The sequence below is a fragment of the Melospiza melodia genome, chromosome 6 (assembly GCF_035770615.1).
Source record: "Melospiza melodia melodia isolate bMelMel2 chromosome 6, bMelMel2.pri, whole genome shotgun sequence".
Lineage (NCBI taxonomy): Eukaryota > Metazoa > Chordata > Aves > Passeriformes > Passerellidae > Melospiza > Melospiza melodia.
In genome coordinates this window covers 74432865-74452161 of record NC_086199.1, presented here as the reverse complement: position 1 = coordinate 74452161, position 19297 = coordinate 74432865, and the positions used below count along the sequence as shown (strand labels likewise).

General features: G+C 40.4%; 1 protein-coding gene across 3 annotated transcripts in view; it reads right to left on the bottom strand.

The window, feature by feature from the left end:
* Window positions 1-762: 762 nt before the first annotated feature.
* The window catches only part of MAP3K9 (mitogen-activated protein kinase kinase kinase 9), a 58573-nt gene continuing 40038 nt past the window's right edge, over window positions 763-19297 (bottom strand). Inside the window, exons 6-12 of one of the 3 annotated variants that reach the window (XR_010028094.1) lie at window positions 18238-18478; window positions 17014-17136; window positions 16118-16271; window positions 13368-13480; window positions 11892-12707; window positions 10753-11548; window positions 763-6683 (exon numbers count right to left, since the gene is read on the bottom strand). Coding sequence is in view for 2 of the 3 variants with exons in the window: in XM_063159206.1 (XP_063015276.1) it covers window positions 11067-11548; window positions 11892-12707; window positions 13368-13480; window positions 16118-16271; window positions 17014-17136; window positions 18238-18478 (1929 nt within the window). In the remaining variant the exon portion in view is untranslated. Of the gene's footprint in view, window positions 11549-11891; window positions 12708-13367; window positions 13481-16117; window positions 16272-17013; window positions 17137-18237; window positions 18479-19297 lie in introns of all 3 variants that reach the window. The other 2 variants (XM_063159207.1, XM_063159206.1) reach the window with 2 other exon arrangements.

The following is a 19297-nucleotide window of genomic DNA, read 5'->3' as shown; positions in this document are numbered from 1 at the left end:
ATTTCTTGCATGTACCTGCATTAGAAAAAAATTTTTTCAAAGGAAATTATGAAATTTAAGTACTTGTAGTACATAGTCCTTCATCCATACAGCTACATTTCTTAAAACAGAGAAATGTGAAATTATGGTTTTGTGCCAGAGAAAAACAAAAGTATAATCTAGGATTCACATATATAACCTGGGAATCAAAACCATGTTGTTCTGGCTTTCACACTGACAGCAGATGAAAACAGCTTGGAAAGATCCTTGTTCATGCACCTTTGTCTCACTGAGTGATGTGGCAGGGACAAAGGCACAGCATCACAAATGAATCTAAACCATCTGTTAAATATCACCATGCACAAAACATCTTACTGCATAAGCTCCATATCCAACCATTTAGATTCATATTCTAGTTAGGATATTAAATAAAGAGTTGAAAAACCTCAAGTTAACAGAACAAAAATATAAGCCTTAATAAAAATGGTATGCAATTAATTCTTTGGTTCAGAGAAAAGCCAGAAGGGGTTTAGCAGACAAGTACTATGTGCCAAGACCTGCACTAAACTGAGTTTTCACAAAAGCATTTCAAAAGCCCTATGGAGAACCCAGAGCTGGACTAGCCGATCAGGACTGAGGTACCTAGTGAAGAAAAATAAACTTCTTGTTGTACTGGGAAAAATTCTGAAATCCCCATAGCAAGGTAATGCCACTGCTATTCTAAATACCTGCTTGAAAATATTTGGAGCACAAACCCAAGAACTCAAGGCCTGAAGACAATCGCTTTTATAACAGTTTTATTCAAGTCTGTGTGCTCTAGTGTTGAGACAAGGCCTAGATCAGCATTACACTGTAATACAATAATTTTTAGCCATTGAACCAAGCCTGCTTGGCATCCTTGGTTTACAATTTACAGTACATCCAAAAAAAGAGCAAAGAGAAAAGAAATCCCAAAACATCAACAACTTCCATTAGCTCTTTGCTTCACTTAAATATTGTTCTATAACATAAAATAATTTAATACAAAAAGAACTGTAATCCAAATACACATAATACATTGACACAGAACAGAGGAAAGATACAGTAGATTATGCACGAGAGTATTCAGTTGATGTGTTACCTACAGTGAAACAAACTGGACATTAATATAATTTAACTATTTAAGCCCAAGAGGGTCAGAGGCAACAAGTCCAGGTCACAAATAAAGCTTTTTAAAAATGCAATCTTCTTTTCCTCTAAGCTTACTGCTTTACAGAAGTTAAAGGAAGGCTCCAACAAATCACTTAATTTGACAACATTTCATCACACAAACAAGAAAAACTTGGTGGCCTCTGTCGTTTTACTCAATTCTGGGGTACACTGTCATTTGGTAATGTAACCGCTTCATTGCAGGTTCTTCGGGCAAAACATACCTTCAGGTGCTACTTCCATAGCAACAGACTTTTGAACACCATAAACAGAAGAGAAGACATACAGAGGTCTCCAAAACCAGACTGAAATACTCAAGATGTAAGATGAATCCCAGTCCTACAGAGTCTGGAGTTCCTTATGAAGTACCCAACACCCTCTACACAGTGATTTCAGCACAAGCAGGAACTATTCCATATCTCAAAGGATCAGACATGGGGGCATGATCTTACACTAGAGAAATCTACTCACCTGGTTATTCAGATTCACAACACTGTACCTAGGAAAGTCAGGTCACCAATTTTTGCATCTGGCTTGAAATAGAAGCAGGAGCAGATTCACAATTAATAAGGCAAAAGAAAGAAGTAGCTTATAAAAAGAAGGAGGAAATACATTCTCTGGCTGAGAAATTCTTGGACTTTCAAAGCCACAGAAAAGACATTGTTAAAAGCACAGGTATTTTCCCTGATTTTTCCACCACTGTTGCCTGCTCACTCCATATAAGCCTCTCAACTTAAGTCAGGCAAAATATCTCAGATATTTCCAGCTTGTCCTGAATTTATGACAAAGAAATCAAATATAGCAGCACAGTGTGCTGTGCCAACAGCTGATAGACAAGAATCCTAGAACTCTAGTAACAGTGGCGGATGTTGATCACCGCTGAGCTTGTCAGGTCTGTCCACCAGCCTGGAGGGATGCATTTGCAAAATGAGAAGAAACACTTGAGAATATGCCTCAGGTTAAACTGCCATTTGCACACACAGCCTCTAGTCACCACTTACTGCCCCTTTACAGCTAGCAATCTGCTAATGCAGAAGTTCTTTACCCCATGTCAGAAAACATTCTCAAAGCTTACCCTGGTTATGGTTAGAAGTAGCAGTCAAACAGGCATGGCATGTGAAGCCATGGAAAGGCCACAAGAGTCAGCAACCAAACAGCATTTACCCAGGGGCTTGTTGAGGAACTTGTTCCTCAGGTTAATTGACCTCTTACTCTGACAATCAAGGTAAGAACCTGGTCCTTCACCATCAGTTTCTACACAACAATCCCCCAATTCAGATTAAAAGAGCTTTGCTCAGCTGGGGTCTTGTGCATTTTGACCCACAAATACATTCCACTGATTTCAGTGATATTTAAGTATGTGATGAAGAGCTTTCTGAATTGAGGCTTCTTCCCTTTTAACTTGAAAGTTAATTACCCTAAATACAAACTTTTATTACTAGCTGCTCTTGGGTTTATGCAGTATCTTCTTATAACTGCCAAACATGATGGGCACTGGTGCCCATGGACTTTATGTGAATCTAGGTAAATTCTGCAGTTCAAACCATTCCATCCCCCAGAGAGATCTATGTTGCAAAAGAATGGATCCTACTCTCTGCCAAGAGCACTGGCCAAATTCAACCAGTTCAGCTGGCAAACACTCCTGAATGTCCTTTCTTTTTAACCTATTATTTTTTCCTGTGGCTATATTCTTTACAGTCTGGATATTATAGTTGTCAAGATAACCTTGAAAATAGAGCAATGGCAGAACTGATGGAGTAACAACTGCTTTGAGATGCAGTGTGAAAAGTCAGATCAGAGATATTAGCTGCTCTGCTCAGATACAAATGCTAACCCTGTTGACATTGTAAGAGCTGCTCACTAAAGCATGCAAGACAGAAGAACAAGCCTACTATGAGTATCTGGGCAGTAAGTTGAGGGTGACAACTGATTCTGTGACATTGACTGAGCCTGGGAGAAAACAAATTACCCCAGATGAGAAGTGGCCACATTCACAAATTCCAGCAGAATTCAAGGAAGAAGCTTTGTTCACCTCCAGATATAGTCAGACTCAAGGAGCTCAGTATGCAACTACTGAGCTATGCCAAACAGTAATCAGAGGCCAGGTTTGTTCTGCAACTTCACTGCTGCTAGAGACATTCTTATTAATGAAGCTTGGAACAACACCAGCATGTCCTGCTGCACCATTATAACCTCTCCAGCTAAAAGCACAAGACACAAAAGATCAGGACATGGCTAGAGCCATGTTTCTTCTCTCTCAGACCTATATGCCTCTCCAAGAGGAGAAGGCCAGTTTTATCCAACCTCAACATCTGTTCTTGAAAAAATGCTGAATTGAAACAATCAAGGCAGAATGGGAGACAGCGTTAATCAGTCTGAAATAGCATATATAAAATTAATTATTCTTGTCTTAATATTGAGGTTTCAGCCATACTGAACACAATGTAGATTCTCAGTAGCTATCCTGGCAACTTAAAGTTTGAGCATGGACAAGGTCTGATAGCTGTATTTCTGATTAATTAAGGCCCTCCCCCCTGCCACCCTCCACGCTTATTTTTCAAATTGCTTATTTTAAGCAAATACTACTTTGGCATTGCTCCTGCAGATTTGTTCTAAGCCCCCTTTTCTTAGCTGTGCATCCATCTGACCCATCAACAACAGACCTAACAGTAGCCCACTTCAAGCTGAGTTAATAAATCCACCATACTGCACACTAAAAATGTATCATAGTTCCTTAATATTAGTTCTATTGGGCTGCCTGCACATTATTAGCATTCAGATTCAGTAAGGACTGCATTAGGAGCTGATACACTAGGAAAACAATACTGCAAATACAAGAAAACAATCAGGATTGTGCACAGCTCCACTTTAAGAGCACATTAAATTATTAAAAAAAAAACAACAACAACAACAAACTGCTTTGAAAAAAGAGACTATCACTTCTAAAAGCAGTAGTGACCAATATGAAATCTCCACCTTTTAGACTCTGGACAATCAACTCTTCCACAAGTTAGAAACTACCAAGAAAATGCCCCACTTCGTCCTTTATTGTTTATTTTGGAGACATAAATAAAGTATAAAGCAAGTATAATCTTAATAGCTGGTTTTACTTTTGCATCAGGAATTTGCATGTCAAAGAGCCAAATACAAGTTTGCCTCTGCCTTCCCATCTCATTGCAACCTTAAATACTTAGAGCAATTCTTACCAAAACTTAGACTTCCTGCCCATTCTATCTCTGCAGATGAGGTAGTTCAGGGTAAAACAAAACAAACCAACCAGAAACTGGGTAAGCTGGATGGGGCTTTGAGTAACCTGGAAAGCGTCCCTGTCCATAGCAGGGGGACTGGAACTACATGATATTTAAGGTGCCTTCCAACCCAAATAATTCTATCAAATTAAGTAACTGCACATTCCTCAAATTCTTCTTTAGGATCCAACATAATTATGATGCCAACAGTTTACCAGGTAGCTAGAACTCCTCTGTCCTCTGACTTATGTTAAGAAGATAATTTCACTGTGTTATTTCCTGCCAACCTCCACTTCCACTTCCCTCAGTTGTATCATATGCTTGTAGCATGGAAATCTTTTAGGTCAAAGCACATCTGAAATGTGTATGATTTTCTGCCTCACACATGTTACTATGGCAACAAGAATAAATAACCAACAAAGATGGGATAGGGCCAAAACCCCAGTGGAGAAATAGGGAGAGGCAGTGATAGCACATGGCTCAACACAGGAGGGTAAATGGGATGACACAAAAGGTTTCTAATGATGGTATTTGGCCTGAAAGTACTGAAAGCTACAACTAGGAGGTCACTCCAAAAAACCAACCCAGGCCCCAGTAAGGAGATATGTGAGATGGAAGGCACCTTGGCATACAAGGATGCACCTAACACATAAATATAATTGAGAGGCTTAAAAACCAAACCCAAAATAAACAATTTCCCCAAACAGAAAACTAACAAAGAAAACCACAGAGCTCGAGAAGCCATTCTCAGTAGGAAAATTATGTTCCTGATTAGAAAAAGGAAGATTTTTCACTATGTACAAAAGGAGCTAAAATGTATTTCTCTAAAGGTTCTCAAAATAGCCAAAATGTTGAGGAAGTGCTGAAGAATTTCCAGTTACAAAAAATGGGAGGTCCTTGTTAGAAAGGAACAATAATAATTCCAGTATCTACATCAGATCCACTACCCAGTCACCAGTGGCAAGCTATTTGTTAATCAAGCACACACTTCCTAGCCTGGGAGTGACTACTTCCAACATAAAAAAAAAGTTTACGTAGGTAATTTCAGAAGTTGTGTTCATCTCTGACCAGTGGCAAAACTGTTTAAAAAAAGCCAAGCATGGGAAAAACCAAAAGCAAATGCACATTTTAACTGCAGCATGACTTTCTACTAATGCATTCAATAGAAGGAGCACCAGAATAAGCCACAGATTGATGTCCATAATGCCTAATGAAACTGTGAAAGTGAGATTAACAACAATAAGTACTTCTTAAGACTATATTGATTGTTAAACACCAAAAAAAGACACAAAAATATTTAAACCAAAACCTGGATTGAAAATAAGAGGGGAAAAAAAAGCAGATTTGGTTAAAGATCCTTTCTGTCCAGCTAGCTGACTGTGCAAACCACTGTATTCTACTATCAAAATAGTAAAATTAAGAAAAAACATAAGAAGGCATTTTTCCCTATAGATACCTTAATTATATCATCAACCAAAGATTCATGAAGTCTGAATGTTATGCTCTTTAACAGTGTATTTTAGTTGTTGTATTTGCTGTATTTATTGCTTGTTTGCAAATATGTTTTAACACATGTCTATCCCCTCACTTTTAATGTCCAGTTTTACCCAAATTGTAGTCTTAAATAAGTTCTAAACATGGAAGCTAAGAAACTGTTGTTCAGTGACAGGTAAGGATCACAAATCTTTTCAAATGTAAATGTCCTTTTGCACACACAAAAAAAAAAAAAAGAGTCAAAAATAATTTAAATCACACTGCAAGATATAACCCTTCTTATTCATAGGGTTGGTAAGAGTTCTTGAAAGTATCTCCAAAGTGCATGTAAAAGGTTAGAAAGCAAAAAGCACATTTTCCAAGGAGAAACATTTCAAAAAACCAAAAAGAAACAAACCTATTTACATTAGCTTAAAATTACTTGTAAAAATAACAGGCTATCACTGAATTTTGGGATGTAGGAGAAGGTTTGATTCCATACATCCAATGAGACTCCAGGTCCCATATTCATCCCACAGGGATGAATTAGGTTTCAAATAAAAATTAATCTCAAGATAGAAAGGCGACTCAAGGTCAGAGGTTTCCTACATGTTTTATTAAACAAAACACCCCAAAGGCAAAGACCTTTCTTTACTTGACCATTACTGCCTCACCTTCAACAAGATGAGAGGTATCCAGTTTTGTGAGTTATTGAAGTTACATCTCTATGCAGTATTGTCCACAATGTCTCAAGATAACAGCATGCTATGAAGAGGAAGGCAACTACTCCCATTCCTAGAGGTACAGAAAAATATTTCATCATAAAACCATGCCAAACCAGAACAGGTCTTTCCCCATCAATAACAAAAATTCACTTTAAAAATACTCATTTTGTTAGAAAACTACTACAAAAAGAGTATTTTCACCAAGGTTCCCTGTCCCATACTGAATATCAACGCATTGCAGTAATAAACTGGAGGGAAAATATGTATAAAAAGGTACATTTGCACCTCTAAAACTTATTGAGAGGAGATTAAGACATACTTGCTGGTAAAACAGACCACTGTGCAGTCTTGTAAGAAGCAACACTATTAGAAAAGAATTCGTAACTATTTAATCACCTTAGTTTTGACACAAAAGCTTTTTTCTCCCTACTTGTCTCATACTCAATTTCTACGAAACCAGTAGAAATTCATCCAAAAAATTGTCCTTTTTTGCAGTGGTTGCTATGTCTGTGCCTTCCTCCCAGTATCCATATTATATTCCAATTACAGGAAAACTAAACAGGCTACAAGGATAGCATACTTTGAAGGCCTGACAAACTTCTTTCTATTTCATTTCCTAAATCAGCACATCAATTACATAAATTAGTGATACACACTGCCAGCTGACTAAACAAAAATACAAATATATTTCTAAACCACAAATATTTCTCTCAGCTACAATCTCATTATTACTATCAGTTAAAAAACTGCCACTTCCTCTTTGTAAGGCTTGTATTCAAACATATTTTTCTCCATTCTTTTGTCATTGTTTTAGACTGCTCAGTGACTTTCATGCTTTCTTTTTTTCATTTTCTCAGACAAAAAAAAATGCAACTTATTCAGACATTTAGGAAACAACACATTTGTTATAATTTTTTTAAAGTAAGATTTTCACCATCTTCCTCAAGAATACTACTATAAAGGTAGGCCAATGACCAATATTCTGAGATTTTTGTTTCCCTGACAAATGGAACTACTAGCAACCAGTAGGAAAAAAGATTTCTGAGCTGACGGGCTCATACCTCTCACTGTCTAGTGGAATAGAGTCAAACCCCTGCTTTGGAGATTTGGAGCACCTCAGCTCCCACAACTGGGAAGAAAAAACCCCAACAGATTAAGAAAGCAGAGAATTCAAGCCAGGAGGGGACAGATGGATATAGAGAGAGGTTTTGACCTAGCTTAAACATGCACACAGCCTCTGGGCCTCAGGACACTGGCTGCAAAAGCTTTTGGAGTACATCAGGTAAAATACCTGACAAGGCTTGAGAGCCCCCTCTCTGCCTGCCTGAGAATACCCCACCCCCTAGTGAAGTCAGCAGCCTTGTTTTCACAACTGACTCCTCTTGCCTGATACCTCAGGCTGGCACTGGAAGACAGTTACAGGTGGATGCTCAAAGACTTGCTCAGATAACACATGCTAGAGTCAATGACAATAATTGCATCAAAGAAAGGTTAAAAAAAACTCAAATAAAAACCACAAAACAAACACATGGCAACCAGTATGCTTCTAACTAGTCTGTCTGGCAGCTTTTTAATAACAGTACCTAGTTTGGTAACCCTGACCTGGATCCTTGACTCTTGTCATCCGTCCTACCAGGTTTTTTGATGTAGCAATGTCCACTTGGCATTAGGGAAGATCCTCTTTGGAGCAAAGTACTTCTCAAAGTTCAGCTACATACCACCTTCACCAAGTGATTACATAAAAGGGGGAGAGGGGCAACAGATTAATTCTTTATCCTCAACTTTCCTAAGTACAAGAGGTGACTGAAAACCTTGCCTTTACATTTGTCTTTCCTGGGAACTTGACAGAAACCTTAAAAGTTCATTTGGTGAAATCAACTGGCCAAATATTACAAAGTTTAGCAGGCTGAGTTTTATCAGTTATATAGTGTGACCTAGAAAGGTGTCCTCCCATTTCATGCAAGTAAATGGATTTGAAAGATCTCTGTTCAAATGGAGCTATTCCAGGGGATGCCTTTGCAGAGCAGATGATACTCTCTATGACATTTATAATGATACCTTTTGGATAGAAAACATAACATTTCAGAACAGCTGATCCAGTTTTGTTCCAGATGTTTTAAAATTATAAGGAAGACTATGAAAAATAAATTTTCATGTCCTTCTTTCAAATCCCTCTGACACAGCCTCTTACTGAGATTGCAATAAGGTTGATTTATAGCACAATCAAAATTAGTAAACTTTTGGATGAGTTTTGCCTTTTTGCTAGTGTCTGGGTCACAAACTGAGTTTTCAGAAATGGAAAGCAAAAGGATGCTTAATAAATCAATAATGCCAAAGGTCTAAATTTAACAAAATAGTCAGAAATGTTTTCTTTACGTATCTGAATCCCATCTTGCCTTATCATAATACCTTGTCTAAACAGTCAACAGTCTTTCCAGCTTCAACATCTAGTGTAGCACCATTAAGGCTAGCTCTGGAGCATTTAATAGGCAGCAGAAAGTAATCCTGCCATTAAGCATTTTTCATGGAATGTGATAAACAAGAAATATGTGACCTTTCAAAACAAAACATACTGTAATTCTGAGAAAAAAAAAAGGTGCTCTTGACTAATGGGAACATGCTGGTTTCAGTCCTCTCACAGAACTAAAAAGCCTTACATACAGTTCTTCCTCAAACATGCTGGTTTTTAAAATCAGGTTACAAACATCTAAACACACAAGTCCACTGTGCTGACAGCTGCAGGAAGTATTTGGCTCTCCTGCCTTCACAGCAGGACTGGACTGCCCCAACAGGCTGAGCACTGCACTGGCAGCGCTGTCAAATGACTTCTGTGCAACCAAATATCAGCGGATCAGCAAAACAAGCACAGATCTGTACAAAACCAGTGAACAGACATGCTGTACCCTGCAATAAAGCAGACTACCCTATTACACTCACATAAAGGCCACATCCCTTATATATAATGCCAAATTTGGGGAAGATTGAAGCTCTCATTACAGCCAGTAAGACATACCTGCAGTGGCACAGACACACTTGAAGTCTTTGTACAGAAAACTCTGAGCACAGGCACACCCTATCTGTGTGACTTCCTCCTTCCAGACAGGGGTCTGTTCTTGCTCCAGATCTAGGAGTGGTTTACATATTTGAACAAGAATAAAGGTCTACATATCTATAGTGCCCTTCACTCGAAGATCTCAAAGGACTTTATACCTATTATATATGTCCCAACCCCTCCCCTTGTGAGGTAGGTATTATTCCTATTATTTACAGATGGGGAAATTCAGGCACAGAGGTTACATTATTTGCCCAGGGTCACACAGTGAAGTCAGTGACAAAATAAAACAGAATCCAGATGTTCTGATTCCTGTTTGCACAATCCAACTACTAACAAGCCTCATTTTCAAAACGGCCTTAAACAAGTACCAGTGTGCATAAGAACAGTCTTGGGTTTCATTGGTCACTCCTGAAAGGTGTAAGAAAGGAGAAAAAAATAGAAAGAAAAATATTTGGAAACACATAATTTACTTCCTTCTGCAAGCCAACACATCTTTAAAGAAAGTTTCTGCTAACTCCCCTTCCAAAGCTGAGTCAACTTGACTATGAGCCTGAGAAACAGGGAGGGAAGAAAAGAGACTGATGGAACGAAGTCTGGAAAAAAAAAAAAACAAACCCAAGCTAAACAGCTATACTATAAGCCTTCATCTTGAAAGCACAGGGTCATAAAATAAATAGGGCTGAGAGGGACCTCAGGAGTTCACTGAAGTTCATCCAACCTACCCTGAAGCCAGGATCAACTACACCTACTTGTTTCTAACAGTCTGGTTCACCTGCTCTCAAAGACCTCCACCAGTGGAGATGCCATGCCCTTCCCCTGCCATCTGTCCCACCTTACACTATCACATGAGCAAAAGAGGACAAACAAGTCTTAAGATAGCTACTTCTGCTACTTCAGTGGGGGTATGATGATTCCCAGGCCTGTCTAATGATCTGAATGTATTTCAGAGAAGGTAGTCTCCAGATATTTATTTGTTTCTGTTCTGGATTCCTTGGGAAAACATCAAACACTGATGTCTGCTGTAGTGTAATATTTGACTATTATTTGAAAATACTGATTAATACCAGGATACCAAGATACTTACTGCCAGGTGCCAAATCCTACAAGGTCAGTAACAAAAGACTTTGATATGATAATTTTAGCTCATTGCAGATTCAAACTGCAATAAGAGGGCAGGGAAGACTACAGGAAAACCCCACAGCAAAAGTCAGCAGCTCAGAGTTGCCAAGTTTCACCCAAATGTAGACAAAAATCAGGCAGCTGACAACACATCTTCAGCCGAGGCAGCACCATATCATCTCTGTAGCATCCCTCCATCTCATCTGTTTTCAAAGTGCATTCTCAGTGCAAAAAGTAGGATTGAATTTAGAGGGGCTCACTGCCCCCAGTGGTTTCATATTAAGACCAGAATTCTTGCTTGAGTTCATATGCTGCAGCTTTGTGTGTGCTAAGTTCACTTCTGCATAGCGGAATGGTGCTGTCCTGGCTCTGCCCCTCAGCATCCATGTCCAACAGCGTCCGCTCCTCTGCAGGAGGACCCACCTGGAAAGGAAGCAGTGCAGGCAGTCCAGGTCTCTCTTCTACAGTGCTGCTGCTACTAGCAAAACAAGAGTCCAGATTGCTTGGAGTATCAGTACTTGAACTGTTGGCAGAAGACTCACCCTTGGCATTGCTGGGTGACACAAACCACCAGGGATCGAGCCGCTGCCGACTGGCTGCAGGACGCGGCCGGGGTAGGAACTCCAGTGTCTTGGGTCTTTCCAGTGTGGGATCCTGCTGTGCATTCCATCGTCTCGGGGTTGGAGGAAAAACAAGGTTGGGGTCTGGCAGGCGAGGGACCTCACTGGGATCTCTGCTTGGACTAGGTGTTTTTAATACACCTGACCAAAACAGACAATGTAAGAGAAGAGGGAAAAACATGTTAGCTGTCACTGCTAAGTGGTTCCTACAAATCTTAGTTTATTGTATATACAGTGGAAAAACATATTCAAAGCAGAAAGTCTTCATTCAGAATCTACAAACACTGTATCTTTAAGATTATGGCAATCTGAAGATGCTGGAACCAAAACCATCGCCGCATTATTCTGTTAGCTACTTGTGTAAAAACAGCCTGCACAAGCAATTCTTGTGGGCTGGTCATCTCAACAAATGCATAAGCAACAAGTAATTATACTGCTTCTGTCTTTACTCTGAAGAGGAAAAGGAAGATGGCTGAAAACCTACCTGCTCCCAGTGCTCCAGTTAAACAGCTACTGGAAGGGCATCCACTGGTTGGGCACCCATTGACAACCAGTCCACCCCCTTTGATGGCTCCATCAGAAGGTGTGCGCCTGTGTCCACTTTGCTGGGTGTGGGAAGAGAGCGTCACGTGTGTGGGAGTCAGGGACTGGTTGGGGTCTTGTTTGAACCTCTCGATCTGGACGTTGACCAGTGGGTTTGTAATAGCTGGCAAGGGAGCCTTGACTGTCACTGGGCTGACAGGCATCTCATAAACCACAATCTCATCACTGTCTGAGTGCAGCAGGGAGCGGGTGGAGTTACATTCGGAAATGGAAGACAGGGAAAGAAGGGTGAGGGATGTGGATGGCTCGCCTAGCAACAACAGGGGATCATCCTTCCTGAAGATCTTCCGGGAAGGTGGACTCGTGCTCCTGCGTGGGCGTCCAGCTCGCTGAAAAATGCTGTCACGCTTCTTCTTCTCTTCCTTGGGCACCTCTGGCTCTTCCTCAATCAGCAGCTGGCACTTCCCTGCTTCTAACAGATCAAAACCCAGGCCTGCAGCAGCCAGCACTGCTCCACAGCCAAGCAATGCAACCTCACATCGCTTGTGGTGGGAGCCGCTACGTTTGAGGCTGTTGGTGGGTGTCAGCTGTGGGGTACTGGTAGCAGAGTTTACAGGGGTGGACTCCTCATTGGCATCACTAGAAGGTCCATCCCATTCTTCATTCTTCTGAAATGGGATGCAGAGGTATGACTGATTGTGCACAGGTGAAGGGTGCACTTTGCCCTCTCCATTAAAACATTCACTGTCCTCATCATCTGGGAAGCAAATGAAAATAGACTTTGTGTCAATGTAAAATTTCCACTGGCAAACTTCATTGTCTCACAAATATACTTCAAAATAAGATTCTCCTCAGAAGATGCAACTGCTCTCCTCACAAACATCATTTATCAACTCCCAAATACAGTCTATTGTTTCCAAAGAAGACAGGCTGAGAGAAGTAACTGGAAACACTATCAAAGTGAAAGAAATCAGTGAAGCATTCATCTACTTGGGATTAATTGCAGAACAGCATTTCAAAGGCAACCTATACCTCAGTAACTTCTAGAGTAAATTTATGTGTTTGTGAGTGAGAAGCAAAAGGTAGAAAAATTTTAATGATTTCTCCTTGCAAGTGAAGGTGTAAGCATGCTGCACATGTAAACATCATTATTCAGAAAAGGAGCTGAGAGACAGCATGGAGCTAGAGGAGAATTAACAGAAGTCTGTTAGCTTGACAGAGGGAGAAGCACATGCAGTGAGGAGAAGAAGAAAATCCAGAAGGAGAAAGTGGATACTTGACAAAGAATAAAAGAAAAACAGATACCAAACAAAATTAAAACATTGCTGTAAGGTACTGGCTGAAGGTCAGGAAAGAGGTTCATTGAAATGTGAATGGAAGTGGGGATGAGAGTACCAAGTTCAGGGAATTTCTTTACCAATCTCTGCTAAGCTGGTGAATCCTGGAAAAGCAGGTGCAGTTCTCTGGATCTTCCCAAGATTTGGTGCACTGGATGACCACTGTTTGCATCCTTCCACCAGAGCTTTCAGACTGAAAACAGTAGAAGGATGTGAGAAAATGTACCATGCACAACTAGCTCCCGTTCTTCCCTCCCCTTATATATTCTCTATTGATTTACTTAGGGTATGCTTGTATGCATCTCAACTATATAGATCTGAAGTCCTCCCACAGCAAGAAATTTTCTGACATCTTTAAAGCACTTGAAAAAGAAGAAGAAGAAAAAAAAAAGGTCTGTCCCTCATTTGTTACACTGTGCCAGAATGGTTAATGAGGATGGGCTTGCAATGCAGTTGAGGACTGCACAGGATACTTCTTAGTTTAGCTCTCCACTTCACTCCAGTTTTCCCAAGGTTCAGTATTTGGGTCGGCCCTGTTTAATATCTTTATCAATGATCTGGACGAGGGGATTGAGGGCACCACCAGTCAGTTTGCAGTGACACTGAGTTGGGTGGAAATGTTGATCTGCTGGAGGGCAGGAAGCGCTGCAGAGGGATCTGGACAGGCTGCATCGATGACAAATTGAGGCCTGCTGCATAAGGTACAATAAGTCTGTCACAACAACCCCACACAATGCTACTAACCCCCGTCAGTGGGGATGAGTGGCTGGAAAGCTGTTTGGTGGAAAAGGATCTGGGGATGCTGGTCAACAGGCAGTTGAACATGAGCCAGCAGTGTGCCGAGGTAGCCAAGAAAGCCAAAGGCATCCTGGCAGGGAAGTGATTGTTCTCCTGTACTCAGTGCCAGCGAGGGCACACCTCGAATCCCGAGTTCAGTTCTGAGGCCATTGCTACAAGAAAAACACTGAGGAGCTGGAGCATGTTCAGAGAAGGGCAACAGAGCTGGGGAAGGGGAAGGTCACTCATATGAAGCACAACTGAGAGAGCTGGGGTTGTTTAACCTGTGGAATAAGAAGCTGGGGGAGACCTTATCACTGTCTACAACTCCCTGAACGGAGGGTCTCGCCAGGTGGGAGTCAGCCTCCTCACCCAAGTAACAAGTCATGGAACAAGAGAAGTGGCCTCAAGCTGCAACAGGAGAGGTTTAGATTAAGTATTAGGAGAAATTTCTTCACTAAAAGGGTGCCCAGACATTGGAATAGGCTGCCCAGGAAAGTGGTGGAATCACCATTCCTGGAAATGTTCAAAAGGTGTGTGGATGTGGCACTTGGGGAGATGGTTTACTGGTGAACAAAGTAGAGGCTAGGTTAATGGTTTGACTCAATTCTAAAGGTCTTTCTCAACCTTAAATATTCAATGAAGTTTTACTGCCTTACCCTGTGTAAAATAAGAATTTAAAAAATACTAAGAAATAGAAAGAACTATATTTTGAGTCACTAATATTTACTGCAACTCTACTCCCTTTAAATTAAAGTCTGCAGCCTGGCATGATCTTAGCAAGGAGTGGTTCATTGTATGTTAGCCATACTGCCCTCTCAGCAAAACTCTCATGTTTCAGACACTCTGCAAAAAGCGATATCTGTATTGAGTCTCCCTAGAAGAGACTCTGAGTACTACAGAGCATCTCAGTTGTAGAGAGAACAGGACAGTTTTATGAGCAACCACAGTTTGCATGCAACTCCATTCCAGATGTCTGTGCCCAAAACAATCAGTGCTTTAGACTGTACAGTAATGAACAGCAAATGGAAGAGGTCTATTCCCAGAATTCTAAGAACATGATTTGAAGGTAGAAGTGTTTTTTCCAGCTTCAGTGATCTCCCCCTCTTTTACATAATTAATGATTGTAAAGTGTGACATCTATTTTAATTCATTAGAAAGCTATCCTATCCTTCATCTGTAGAATAGGTGAAGCTTAGGCAGCAGTCAAAGAAGCTTCCTCCACACTGTCCTGCCAACATGTCTTGAGTATCTCAGAGAGAGAACATGTTTTAATAGATCCAGGTCTCCAGGGGGCTACAATACTGATGCACTATGCAAACATCAATTTTTCAGGCATTTCATACCTGACCACACAATAGTAAAGATAAAGATTATAACCGTCTGTCTTATTTTCCCTGCTGAAAATAAGACAAGAGTCAAACCATCAATTTATCAGGGGGAAAACACTCAAACATTATTAAAAATTACCAAGCATTCAAATCTTTTAGAAGGTCAAAATAGCCCTATGTTTAAAGCAGCGTTCCAGCAATGGTTAATTGGAGTCCTGGTATAAATAATTCACACACACACAAAGGAAAAAAAAAAAGAAGCCACAGAACAATAACCTATAGAAACAGAGGTACAACCTGTATTTCTGCAAAAATCACTTTTAGGATTGATTCACTCAAAGTACATGTCTTTTTCAAAAGACTAAAAAGAAGATATTTGCTTGGCTTTACCAGATTCTTTATATATACTAGCATTTAAGACAACTACAGAAAGCTGAGCCTTAAAACACAGAGGAACTTCTACAGAGAGTTTTGCACAGCTAAGAAGTTTGACAGCTTACAAATACACCTAACAACGTAACACCAGACAGTGAAACATCAGTTCCTAGGCAAATGAACTGAATGCAATTTTGTAAGCTGCTCTGAATCTCCAACATGTCTAGCAGAGGAAAGAAGTTTGGAAGCAGAAAGGCGTTTGCAAATGGACAGACAAATATCTTGTGAGCCAGCTCACAACCACGTTTAGAACCTAGAAATGAGCCTTCCTCCAGGCCCTCTCTTACCCCTCTTCTCCTGCACCTAGCTCCTTGTGACAAAGTGAGCTTGGTCCCCAAGTGCGTCCCTTTTTCTTCTGGCCTCTCTTCTCTTCTTCCTCTCCTTCCTCCTTTGGAAGGACTGAGCTTCGTCCCCATGTTTTACTGCTTTCAGCAGGTGTCACTTCACAAGTGGAAAGAACAGTGGAAAATGGGAAGGAAAAACAGATACACAAAATAATTGGTTCCATGGCAACATAAAGAATAAAACATAGACCAGAACAGGAATAGTAACAAAAGTTATTTTCCCATGATTCTGACCATTTCTCAATACAAATCTAACAACTAAATGCCAAATTAAGCATTCCCTAATCCTTTCAAGTGTAGGTAGCCTCTCCAGCTTTATTCCATCACCAGTTTCTCTTTAGAACCACCAGTTTGAAACCAAACACACAAGTGCTGTGATATCCAGTACAAACACTATACATTAGTTAACACGACTTACATAATTTTAGGACATGCATGTCTGCCTAATTCTGTGTTATGGGAACATTATTTGCATGAAAAGTGCCCTTGTTCTAATTTCCTTAAAACAGTAACTTAATACACTACAGCAATGTTTTACAGATCTACTCTACAAATTAGTATTTTTTAAAATTAACTTGTACACCTAAGGAATCTATTTTTTTATAGAAACAGCAGTATTTCACACACTTGAGTAAGCATGGTTTTAGTTCCAAAGGTGGTGATACTCCCTCCATCACTAAGAAACTCCATTTTTCTCTCCAAATGTATACATGCAAGGCACAAGGCAAACATTTTAGGTGCTTTCTTTAACAGTCCTGTCCTAGATATGGAATCTTGGCATCTTACCACGCTGACAGACTGCACATTTCCCAAATTCAATACTACATTGAGCTCCTTACACTGTATGGCCCTGAGTCTGGGAATAATGGTAGGACTTGCAGGAGGGCTGGAGCAGCTACTGATCAAGCTTTTCCTTTTGTCCATCGTTGGAGAGGCCTGCACAGTGAATTTATGCTGAAAATCTGTTTAGCAAAAAAAAAAAAAAAAAAAAAAAAAGGCAGAAAGACACAGTTAAAATTCTCTTTTTTTAATGTAAGAAAAAAAGAAATTTATGGTAAGTTTCAAAGAGTGCAACTTATGGGATCTATGTAGAAAAGCTGTGTGTAAGGCTAATTGCTATTCCCCCATTGAACACAACAAAAATTTAGAACAAAGACGTGTACTCACAGCCCTGAAAATGTATCTTAGTGTATGTGTGAAACACATACACACACAGATGTTTTGTTTATTATCATGCTAAATTATATCCCTGTATAAATCCTTGTACCTTACCTCTCGGTTTCTTAAGCACCACCAAAAATATGTTTGCAGACCTAAAGAAAGGCATAGGTAACAAATGCATTTTATCTTAATTTCTCTTCTAAACAGCCAGTGTCTCCCAGAAAACAAAGAATATAGTGCAAGTCATCATCCCTGCTGTAACAATGAGCACTAGGTGATTTACAAACCCCACACTTTTGGTTTTCTGACAAATTTAAATCTCCATAAAGAATCTGTAGCAGAAAACCATCTTCACTACTAAGAGTGACTTTGCCAACACCTTACTAATATTTAACGTTTCTTCCAGAAGTTGCTTCCATGTTAATAGGAGTTCACATATGAACTAGCAATCTAGGAGTTTAGTCTCACAGCTTTCAATATGTCAGTATTTTGGTAACTTTTAGATTCCTACACCAAAAAAATCCAGTAGATTATAGTTTCTCCTGCAGCATTATGTAAAATATTCCCCAAGCAAGAATGCCCATCATCTTCTACGTACATCCTTTAAACAACTGATTCTTTTGAGCATTTACATGTTAAACTGCAACACCATTTTTACAATAAGCCATATACAGCCAACAGCTAGCAAACATGCTACATTTCAAATTTACTTCTGGCCTTCATATCGGAACTTTGGGTAAAGCTAGCCACAAGAGCATTAAATTTAGTTTATTGATCCCAAAGAGCCATGCTTTTCCTGAAGTACATCAAATCCTTTCTAGTGCATAAGGGTCAGTAGTAAGGAACTATCAAACCTACAGGTTGCTCCCATTTCACCTGGCACAGCCTACCACATCACCAACCTGAAGGCAAGCTGATATGATTGCCATCCTTTAACTTGAGCCGACTCCTCTTGAATTTCCCCATGCGTTTCTTGACCCGAGGCTTCTCCTGACACAGCTGGTGGATGATGATGTTGAGCTCCCTTTCCAGGATGTCAATCTCACGTTCTGCCAGCTCCTGCTCCCGCCTTCGTAGCAGCTCCTCATGGTTCTTCTGTTCAACAGCAGCACGAGTCAGCTCTTCTTCCCACGTGCGCAGCTCCTGCAGGGAGATGAAGTACAAACAAAAGGCTACCTTGCCACCTGTGGCTTAAGACATTACAGAACATTACTGGTTCTGAAGGCACTGCTTCAGTGGCTTGCACCCACTGGTTAAAGGCTCAGCTGAGAGCCAAAAAAAAAATCCTCAAGGACTTCAATGCTTGCAATTCAAGGCCCCTCATAACAAGTATTAAAATTCAGACATAACCACTTGTTCCAGTATTAAAATTCAGATATAACCACACCTGAAATCCTGTGTCAAATTCTAGGCTCTCCAGTACAAGACAGATATGGACATACTGGACAGAGTCCAGTGAAGGGCCATGAAGGTGGAGAGAGAGAGTACCTTAAGAGACTGGAGCACCTCTCCTATGAGAAAGGGCTGAGAGAGATGGGACTGTTCATCCTAGCCCAGACAAGGCTTGGGTGGGGTGAAGGGGTATCTTACCAGTGTATAAAAAAACCTGAGAGAAGGATGAAAAAAAGGTAAAGTCAGGCTCTCTTCACTGCCCACTGACAGAACAAGAGGCAATGGGCACACACTGAAACACAGGGGTCACTCTCTGAATACTTTTTTACTGCATTACTGAGTACTAGCACAGGTTACCCAGAGAGGGTGTGGAGTCTCCCTCCTTGGGGATATTCAAAAGCCATCTCGCCACGGTCCTGGCAACGGCACACACGCCAAACCTTTCGATCTATCCCTTGCTGACAAAACGAATTAACTGAAACTGTCCTTGAAATCCCAAAATCCCACTGCGTTCCTCTCCTCCCACCACAAGGACAAAAGAACTCAGCACTTGGAATAATTCTCTCCAGA